Source organism: Triticum dicoccoides, chromosome 6B, assembly GCF_002162155.2.
Source record: "Triticum dicoccoides isolate Atlit2015 ecotype Zavitan chromosome 6B, WEW_v2.0, whole genome shotgun sequence".
In the NCBI taxonomy this organism is placed as follows: domain Eukaryota; kingdom Viridiplantae; phylum Streptophyta; class Magnoliopsida; order Poales; family Poaceae; genus Triticum; species Triticum dicoccoides.
The window spans coordinates 358,241,138-358,252,105 of NC_041391.1; the positions used below are offsets into that span (position 1 = coordinate 358,241,138).

Consider the following 10,968-nt stretch of genomic DNA (forward strand, 5'->3'; position numbering starts at 1 on the left):
TTTATTTTTCAAATATCGTGAACCTTTTTCTAACTTGATGAAGATATAAAAAATTCGATGAACTTTTTTTCCAAAATCTATGAAGTTTTTTTCAAATTTGATGAACTTTTTCTAAATTTGATGAACTTTTTTTCAAAATCGATGAACTTTTTTTCAAATTTGATGAACTTTTTCTAAATTCGATGAACTTTTTTCAAATTCGGTGAACTTTTTTTCTAAATCTATGAAAAAAAAATTGATGATTTTTTTCAAATTCAATGAACTTTTTTTCGCAATTGGTGAACTTTTTCCCAAAATTGATGAACTTTATTTAAATTTTGTGAACTTTTTTGGTGAACTTTTCCCAATGTTTTGATTTTTTTTGAATTCTTGAACGAAACAATTGAGCCAAGAAAATAATCGCGACAAGCTATCTGACTTCGACCTAGCGATCTGCCTGGTTTTGCGCTTAATGGGCCGGCCCAGCTTGCAGTGCCTGTGAGCGCCAGCGGGCGAACCGGCGCCTGCAGCCAATTAGGAGCTCCCAGGTTTTAGTTTTGGCAAAAAAAACTCAGAAGATGCATCTAGCGATGCCCACATATCTGTGCTCAAGCGTTCCTTAATCAGGGTTTGATAATTGTATGTGTTTCGTCGATCGTTAAGGCGCAAGTTTCCTGTCTTTTTTCCATATACTTCTATTAAGGCTGGTTGTAATGGAGAGTATCATGTACTAGTATCATGCATATGATACTAGTGTATCATATGTTTGTATCATAGATGACTATATTTATTGCCATGCATGACACAAAGTAGCACATCATTTAATATGATACGGTATCATGATATGATATACAACCATCTCTTTCTTCATTTAATTCTATGCCACTTCATCAACATTGCTTACTACTTATGATACTCCCATTACGGACAGCCTAATGCTTATTATCCATCTGCTAATTACTCCATCGCCGTCGCCGCCGCTAATCGCCATTAGCTTAATAACCTGCATCTATACTAGTACTACTACTACCACCTACATCTTCCAACCGCTGTTCATCTCTACAATCCATCCATCCATCTAGTCTACTACTAGTCTCCTTATTGCGTTTTCTTTTTCCTAGTACAATTGTTGGCGCGTGGTGAAAGATCAGGGCAACTAAAAAACCGTTACCGTCTCAACGCAACTTGAGCCATATCACCTAAGAATCAGTGTCAGTAGGATTTTTTTTAACGGGAAGATTCTTTGTTGATCAAGAAGGACAACGTCATTTACAAGAAAATCCAAGATAAAACTGTGCGCACTAGAATCCCAAAATGACGAGGATTGATCAAGAAGCTGATATACAAGACAATCAACAACCACATTTGCATCTCAACTATAATAACCAAAAGAAACCTTCCCGAACCCTGTTGCAAGTTGAGCACATTCAGCAATGGTCGCCGCGTCAGCTCCATAGTACTCCCTCCGTCCCAAAATCTCAAGCTTAGAATAAATTTCTACTAGAGCTAGTATAAAATTGAGACATTTATTTTGAGATAGAGGGAGTAGTAGTTTTGTAGCTTCAATCACAGGAACACGATCGGACTCAATCTCCACCTTGTTACAGCCTAAATGTGAGGCCAGAATTAATCCATTCCGAGTGCGCCTTTTTACATGCTAATGTTGCAACTTAACTGACTAATCAATTGATAGATCTAGTTGCTGATCCCACAAAAACTAATACAACATGGTGGATTGGTAAACCTAGTTTCACTTAACTACCCCAAGCATCTCATGCAATGGCAAAGAATGACGTGATAGGATTACTTCCTGCAGAGGCTGTTGATCTTGTCGTCGATTCACGGGCTACCTACAATACACTGATCTCCAAATAACTATCGCTAAGCAATTTATTACAGATCTGTTTCATTTGGTTGCCATTTCCCCTTCGCATGATAAAAAACTATCCATGGCCGAAAAATATTGCCATGTCTGCATGTTTTCTTCATCCTTCTTGCTCTCCTGCAAACATAAATAAAATATTTGGTACTTCTGTTTGAAGAAAAATATTTGGTAATTTTTACTGCTAAGTGCATAGATTAGCATGCTTTCACCCAACAATACTAATTGGCAAGATTACATTATGACATCCAAAATGGAATTATGGGGTTGTTTTGTTGGGCTTGGGCAGTGGCTTTCTGCGCCCTATAAGCCACCCAACCAAATACTCCCCGTCCCATAATGTAAGACGTTTTTTGACACTAGCATAGTGTCAAAAAACGTCTTACATTATGGGACGGAGGGAGTACCTTATTTAGAGTTTATGCAATATTTCAGGGTTTCATCTACCTACCTCGTATTTCTGAAGCAATGATGTCCACACAGATTTGCACTGTGCTGGTGTACGAGTTATCCCCTGCTTCAACAGGCTACCAGATATCTCTTCCCACAGAACCATTCTTCCTTTGACGGTTTGGAATTTCTCATTCATTTCTCCACGCAGCTGTATCAAGCTCTTAATTTCCTCGGGCTTCCACTTGTTCTTTCTTGAAGATTTAGCTGCAGCAGGAGCTGACGTGCTGGAATCCTTATCTATTATGCTGATCTTGCCGAGCTTTGGTTTGTTCCCTTGAGCTGAAGCATTGACAATTCTTGCAATTTTTACTGCTGTAGGGGACTTGAACGACTCCCAAAAATGATCCAATGTTTTAGGCTGATGTAAATCAGGAGAGAAGAATGATTCACCATTGGAGCTAGTGGTTGCATCGTCAGGTGTTGTTCTCATGACCTCAGGGATGCTCTCTGCAAACAACGTAATGACATCATTGGCACGAATTGATCCACAACTACATGAAATGTTGACAACTGAACTAACAACTAGTGTTTAAAGTTCCAGGGATAAACAAAGTAACATATAAAATACTTGCCGCTTCATACCTTCAGCCTCACGCTCTGGGTTCTCTGGCCGTGTTTTCTCATAGTCTAGACTCATATGCCTATTTATTACCTCTTCTGAGAAACCTACTGTAGTGTTCTCTGAAGCAACTACAATGACGTCAGGTCTCTTTCCACTGTACTTTCTAACCATTTTCCTCAAGATTTCAGATACCATTCGCTCCATGTGACTAAGTGGGCAATTCAAAGGACAGCTTGACAATGCTGCATGCGCAGCCTTGTAAAGTGCATCAAGTAGCCTCCCATTATCAAGCCATAGACACCGTGTTGTTATTTTAAATTTCCCTTTCAAGCCAGACTGTGGTGAAGCAGGTTTAGGTCGGAAGATCTCCATGCTGCAGGGAACAAATAATATGTTTAGCATTTTGGGGGTGCCTAAAAAGTAAAAACAAACACTGCATACTGTTTTATCATCTCAACAATGTTCAGATGCATTTTGGGGGTCCTCTGATTCACAACTAAAAACAACTTCTGCTGAAGATAAACATCATGACAAATGCCCCAAAACCGTGTGAGAAATTACCTGACAAAGATAATGCCATCAGATGCGATCCTGAATCTCTCATCGATGCAGAGATCAGTGGACGTTCCAAAAGCTTTGTCTCCGTCACTATACATTAGCTATAATATCAAGTACATCATGTTAAGTTTCAGAGCTGTTAAGAGACAAGACAGAGATAGTAGGATTAAATGATTCACCTTAAAGTCCTGCTTCCCTAAAGAAACAAACCCATTTGACAAAACCTTTCTGTTTCTTAGATGAGATACACCAAGCATCTCCCCATTTTTAATTACCTGCAATCAAAATAAGCAACTAAGAAATCCTACTAAATGCTAACATAATGGACAATATAAGGAGTAAGAACATGTCTATATGATGGCAATGCTAACAAAATAAACATCATGCCATCATTTTTAGTGTTAGGGGAGTAAAATGAGCAGCACTACATTAAGTTTAAGGTTTGTCTCCCTTAGCATAGTCATATACATCTATGGCACTAAGATACCTGAAGTCCCAAACCATGGAAGACAGATTACTTACAGTAGTGTGCTTTATGCCAGTTGACCTTCCTAGCAATTCATGTTCTTTGAGAAACAAGAGTTCCCCATGAACAGGCAAGAAATGCTGCGGTTTAACAATCTGTAGAACTTCCTCCTGGAAATAACAAATTAAAGACACATTATCTCCTCTAATCTCAAGTTAACATCAGAATTAAGAACATTTCACACGGAGATCTAGGCCTAATTCCATAGCAGTATACTCGCTATGTTACAAAAATGCATGACGTTCCAAAACACAATCTCCAAGATGCACCTTTGACTGTTCTTTTTTATATGTATTGTAAATTATGAAAATGATATTACTTTAAAACTATTTTTATGAAACATCCAATGGTGCGTTCTACCAAGCAAAACAAAACTGCTTTCTGTAATCAGTTGGCAAAGACGGTGAAGTTTCAAACGGGGATAGTAGTAATATACATTGTTACCAGGTATGAAAGCATATCAAAGAGCAGAAAGCAACACATGAGAAAAAAATTACCAGTTCATCGTGATAGGCATGCCCAGATGTATGGAGGCCAGCATCTTTACCCATAACAATTTTGGGGCCAAGGTCGGTGAGGCGATTTAACATCTTCATTACCCGGGACTCGTTTCCAGGGATAACCTGAAAATAAAAGCATATGCATGATGAGATTTGGCAATGCTATGCTCAAAGGAGAAACCAGTTGACCTGCAACCATAAATACTACAACAAAGGTATGTTAGATGCTTTTCATCAATTCATTTGGCGCCCTTTCACGCATACTTGTTAAGAGGAATGATATTTCAAAAAATAAATGTGTACTAGAATGCTACAAAGCATGGACACGGCCAAAACTGCCAAATTGCCGTCCTAATTCGGTGGGACACGGCGATATGGCCAGACACACCGGAATACGCAGTACCCCAGTATCCTCTGATTCTCGGATTAAAAAAAAAGAAAAAAAAGGTAAGATACGGCTGGGACACACTGGGGACACGGGGAAGCCCAATAACAAACAGCCTCGGCCCGGTACAAACCCTATTTTGCAGGGTCGCACACATGCTCACCACAAAAGGACCGCTGCTCCCAATCGAACGCGCCGTCGCCTGGGTTCGAGGACCGCCGCCGTCGCCGCCTCCTGCACTCGACCACCGCCGCCGCCGCCTGCAATCGACCGCCACAGCCACCACCAGGACTCGACCTCCCGATGGCAACCACGCTCGAGCAGATAACCCCAGCAGCCTCTCCTCAACCTCTTCATCTCTTTCTCTCAGAAAAAAAACCTCTTCATCTCTTTGCTCGACTTCTTGCTGTTGAGTTGCTGCTGCTTGCTTCCCATGTGGCCATGCAGTTGCTGCTTGCTCTTGAGCTGCTGCTCACTTACATGCTGGTGCCTGGTTGCTGCTTGGTGCTGGGGAGCATGGCGTCTGGGAGCACCACCGCCGGTAGCCAATCATCCGTGAGTGAGGGTGAAAGTTACACCTGCATCTTCTGCTGTGTCTTCTCCAGTCTCTACTCTCTAATAGACTAACACTAGCATTTGATGGATTATGCAAGTTGCAATGACATGGGTCTCTCTAGAGGATCAATTAATTCAATCAAGCACTGACATCAGACAACAAATAGAAATGGGGCAGTATTCTGATCTCATCTTAGTTTCTCTTCTTCTTCTTTTTTAACTCTATATTACATGGCATGTTTTGATTTTTGTTATATACTCGCCGTATCCCCGAATGGCTGTCTTTGGAAAATGCCGTATCCCGTGTCCCCATATGTGTGTCGCCGTCTTTCCATCCCCGTATCCGTGCTTCTTAGCTAGAATGTAATTAGTTGTAACACAATAATGAGAAAATAAATTTTGTGTAACATAACCCACGTATTATTGGATTAATACATCAACGATCAAAGCTTAAAATTGGACAGTCAAAGGACATCCTGCATCTCCAAATAGAGGGGGTACCAATTTTCTTCAGAAATTAAGAAAGTCATGCTCAAGAAAGCTGACAGAGTCAAGAATGCACACGGAGCAAAAATATATGACTCCGTTCCATCTGACTAATCTCAAAGGTTCTTGAAACAACTCAATGATACTACATGAGCAATACCTTAGCTGAATAAAGAAGGACGTCCTCTTTGCATAGTTTAAGAGCATGGCTCCCCCCATAAGATGCGAGATTCAGAGCTGCACGTGGCTCTGCCTGGACAAATTTTATACAGAGATGCAAGAATTATAAGAATGTGAATGACCAACTGATTCTGAGGACCACTTAGCCTGTAACTCTTACCTGTGAACCTGTAGTAACGACTAAAAGATTTTTAGGGTCATATGCATCCATGTCCTCTGCCTTAACCTGCAGAAAGGTTCTGAAATTATGAACACCACTTTGTTGCATCATCATGCGGATATCAAAAGATTGCTGGAAGAATCTACTACTGAGTACTGACACAAACCCTAATTACTGAAAAGTAGATAAAAGTAAACGACAATATTCTTCTCTGCTTTATTGAGAGGGGTCAGCCCCTTTATATAGTAGACATATCTATGTGTCCATTAACTCAAGTTATGTTAGAAGGAACTCGTAGGCCCCTTTAGGTGTTTTCGCATGTAGATATCGCTTGCTAGTTTACCAAGAAACCAAATACACACACACACACACACACACACACACTTCTCTTTTTGCCACAACAGGGAGCTAACTGAATTTTATTGAGGTAAACACAGTACATGGACTAAGGAAAACAGAAAGGTGTTTACTTGGGCAGAACACAGTCAAGCATCGAGCTACTGTAGGAGCTGCTAAAATTTCTGCAACTAGCATTCAAGCCCCCTGAGTATACTGACAGGAGGCCATACAATGAAGATAAAGTAGATAGCTTAAAGCAGATTGTGCTGACACAAGAACATCAATTGAACAGATCGCCAATAGGCAGTAAAAAGAGACAGTTCCAAAACCGCATCATTCACAACAATCACAATAACAATTGAATAAGTAACTTATCAAGTAAGTTGCTGCATACCAAGGTTGATGGATCCAGTGGTGCCTTTCCATCCCTGAAAGCAGCCTCAAGGTACGTCCGCAGTGACATTCCAACAAAGACCTGTTTCAGTTTACCAAAACTACAGACTAAGAAACTATGAACTACAAAAATCATCAAATTAAACGAGGTGTGGTGTAGTCTGTTGAACTAAGACTCAAAGATTACCAGCCTTCGACCAGTTAAGTCTGCAGCGGCTTTGATGCTCCCAATGCGATGTATATTTGAAGCAAATTGTGTTGTAATTACTCTTCTCCCTTTTGCTTCTGAAACATGACGCAACAATGAACTAGCGACAACAGATTCACTCGTGGATCTTCCAGGGGACAGAATATTTGTTGAGTCGCTCATCATCTTGAATTGAGAGAAAAAACAGAAATATAAAGTTAGGATCATACAAACGAAGAACTTCTTATGCCAGGTGAGACCTGGCTCAACACTTCTTTAGTTTTTAAATATTTGTAGTTCTTTCTTCATAGTAAATGTGTAGCTTTAAATATAAGGTCAAATTTGAAGTTTGACCAAGTTCACAGAGAAAAATATCAACATCTAGAATACCATATTATTGGAAAACTTAACAAAGTTTGACTTAGGAAAAAAAATTATATGTCTTTACATTTTGGCAAATGAGGGAGTATCTTTCTACAATATTGCATAGGTGAAATCTATGCCAAAGACCTAAAGAATTGGGAAAAAAGGTACAGATCTTAGTCAATAGGGATCAACTTACCAGAGTAACACCTTCTTTCGAGAGCTCCTCCAATGCTTCTCGGTCGAATATTCTCCCATCCACTGGTGATTCATCAATCTTTAATTGAAAATAAGTTAACCAAACAGTCCAGTTAAAGAACATAGTGTACAATTATTGCTGATATAACTTACTTTCCAGTCACCAGTATGGAAGATTGTGCCATCACCACAACGAAGCACTAATCCACAGCAGTCAGGAATTGAATGAGTTACGCGGATAGGTTCCACTTCAAATGGACCAGCCTGAAACCTATTTCTAACTCTAAAACTCTTTAGCCTGGATGAGAGAAAAATCCCAAACTCCTTCAAACGCTTCTTTATGAGCTGCCCAAATATGAATAAATTCGTGTCATAACTTTTAAAGATTTGGCAGCAAATATACAAGTAATAATACATCAACATCATGAAACATGCAAGCAGTGATCAAACAATTGAGTGTTACCTCCATTGTAAAAGATGACGCAAAAATAGGTGTGGTCGAATCCAGTGCAGGAATAACCTATCAGCAGAAACGATGAAGGGACAGCTGAGCATATTCCAAAGGTGGATGCAATTGGAAAATAAAAAGGCTCAGAAATATCATCTCAAGATATCAAGTTAGCAGTGTCTATGAAAAGCAACATGTAAAATAACAAAAACGCAGAAAAACTGTATACACAAGAAGAGCTAACCAGATGCCAAACATTGGCATGCTCGTGTATAATTTAAGTGTGCCCTGTTTGAACAAGCCCTGCCCAAATTAACTCAAAGAAAAACTATGGTATTCACAAAACAAAATTATGTGACTTCTTGTCCAAGTCATACATCTAAAGTTGAGATAAATCAAAATCGATCTATGCCTTGAAAGCAAAGATTGTTAATGATGGAATAACTATTTCCCTCTTAATGCTCTAGAAGAAAAGATCGAGTACTTCCTCGAAATTAGAAGATCTGGCATAACAAATACTAGTGATGCTACATGATATTCCTCATAAGAACACTTGACATGTGGTATTATGTATTTATGTTGACAGCTCTTGGATTTAATTGCCACTGTAGCTATTTCTGAAAGATGTTATTCAGCAAAGGGAAACTTTGGCTCAGGATTGCATGTATTATACAACGAAGAGGGTGTTGTATAACACAACTACCTATCTTTGAAGTTTGACAATTAAGACATGTTGCGCATGAAAAGAATGAGACTGTAAACAAGAGGTTCTAATTGTCAACCAGGGAGTTCCATTGTGCTATTGTGACTCAAAATATGATACAGGACTGTTAGTTTCCATATCATTATCACATAATTAAGTGAGCAGCAGATAGCCAAGAAAGCATGATAAATGTTGTATTAGAGTAACAGAAGAACTATTTACCCAAGGCAACGCACCGATGTGATCTTCATGGCCATGTGTAATAATAACTGCTTCAATTTTGTGGCTCCATTTCTTGATGAAAGTTGTGTCAGGAATAATCTTTTGCACACCAAACTCGTCGTAGCTGACATAAGTTCAAATAAAATGCACTACGTCAAAATTCAGCACACGTGTGGACAGGAAACAATAGATAACGACAGTTTTCCTCCCGGCCTCCAGACGAACTAAGGATGCATGCAGTAAGTGAACAGGAAATTCTATACATGCACATTATACACGTCTACCTAGAGAATCCGCATAAAAATTTAAGTCCTTGTGAAGCAGTGTGATTTACAAGAGAGGCAGTTGTTCATCAAAGTCCTCACTTGAATATGGTTTCTAAAAATGTGGTCAGAAAATGCATTATAAGGATGGCACACGCAGAAACAGATTAGCAAGCTACAGGAATGCAAGTATGAAACACATACTCTGGGAACATAACCCCTGCATCAATCAGGATATAACGGTCACAGTTCCCGACGAGCATGCAATTCATGCCGATTTCCCCAAGGCCGCCGATTGGGAGGACCCGGAGGGGCGGACCATCCACCCCTTCGTAGAACTGCTCCATCTTTCGCTTGACTGAATCTTCCATGCTCTTAGTAGCACCCTCGGTTCTCCGGAACCTTCTACGGGGTATTCTAGATTCATGAGACCCTGTGAGATATAAGGAGGAGAAGCGCATTGGTAGGCCGATTTGGGGCGACAGAAAGGACAGGTTCGTCAACAGGGGATGAAGGTTCAGAAAGTCGAGACATTAACCTCTGCCGGAGGGAGTTGCGAGCATGCAGCATGATATGGAGGTGGGCGCGGAGGCAGAACGGCGGCGAGCGGCGCCGCAGAGGCACAGAGAAGAGAGGGAGGCGAGCGCGACCATGGCGGCGGCGCGGGCGGGGGTGGGGTGGGGGGTGGAGTGGAGCACAGACCGCGAGAGAGCGGATGGGATAACGCAGGTGCCGTGGTTGGGAGGTTAAGCCTTGTACTATAATACTATTCTCTCCGTCTCATAATGTAAGACTTTTTTTTAAGAATCAAGAGCAAAGAACTACTCAAGATGAAAAGCTACATTATGAGATTATCAGGGATCTTAAACTATCAGGAACTCCGATAGTCTTGTCGTAGACGCCAGCTCATGGACCACTGAGTTGCATTCCCTCCTCCCCAAATAAAATTTGTGTGATGTGAAAGCCTTCAAGGCCTCCTTTATATCCCATATCACTCCTAAACAGGTTGACGGTGATGGCTGATTTGCATTCAATTCATCTGACACGCATTTGCAGTCTAGCTCCAGTTTGACCGGCCTACTGAAACTGTAGCCAGCGCTTGACCAATCAAGGCCGCTCTTGCTTCAGCTTCCTCTACACTGTCCGATATGGACAGATCTTTGCCAACTGACAGGAGTACAAGGCCCTGGTGATTCCTTGCAACAGCACCCGCCCAGCTCTTACCACTGTTAGGCAGGAACGCCGCATCCGATTGATTTTGGCTGAACCATGAGCCGGTGAGACCACTACATGATATCTCGCCTGGGAACTCGATGTTTAGGGTTTGACGGAGCACTACCTCCTTTCCCAACTCTGAGCCACTGTTCAGACCTGCATTTTTCAGTTCTTCCTCATACCGCAACAGAAACAACACAGACTGTCTGATTAGCTCTTTTCCTTCCCCATGCACGCCATCCTCGCGAAGGTGCCAACATCTCCAGAGTAAGGGAAGCACTCTACTCTGCATGTTCTCAGTTCCTGTGCTTAGAATCATCTGCAGCCAATCTGGTCCAGTGTTTTTGAACTGTGATTCAGGCGGGAGCTCCCATACCTCCCTCAAGGCATGACGCAAGGCCCTGCTTTTTG

The 10,968-nt window shown here is 41.0% G+C and overlaps 1 protein-coding gene across 3 annotated transcripts; it reads right to left on the reverse strand.

The window, feature by feature from the left end:
* Positions 1-1,489: 1,489 nt before the first annotated feature.
* On the reverse strand, positions 1,490-10,019 carry LOC119320122 (ribonuclease J-like). Of its 3 annotated transcripts, XM_037594246.1 has the most exons (18): positions 9,881-10,019; positions 9,547-9,775; positions 9,080-9,203; positions 8,170-8,226; positions 7,860-8,051; positions 7,708-7,785; positions 7,146-7,331; positions 6,960-7,040; positions 6,227-6,292; positions 6,047-6,139; positions 4,458-4,583; positions 3,957-4,070; positions 3,614-3,709; positions 3,438-3,535; positions 2,897-3,249; positions 2,705-2,761; positions 2,313-2,593; positions 1,490-1,981 (listed from the first exon to the last, which is right to left on the reverse strand). In XM_037594246.1, exons 1-18 carry the CDS (start codon positions 9,993-9,995, stop codon positions 1,886-1,888), a joined length of 2,442 nt encoding a protein of 813 aa, XP_037450143.1. In that variant the 5' UTR covers positions 9,996-10,019; the 3' UTR covers positions 1,490-1,885. The 3 variants fall into 3 exon arrangements, with proteins under 3 accessions (XP_037450143.1, XP_037450142.1, XP_037450144.1); XM_037594245.1 differs by having other exon boundaries at positions 2,313-2,761; XM_037594247.1 differs by lacking the exon at positions 9,881-10,019 and having other exon boundaries at positions 2,313-2,761; positions 9,094-9,203; positions 9,547-9,705.
* Between the last annotated feature and the right edge of the window lie 949 nt (positions 10,020-10,968).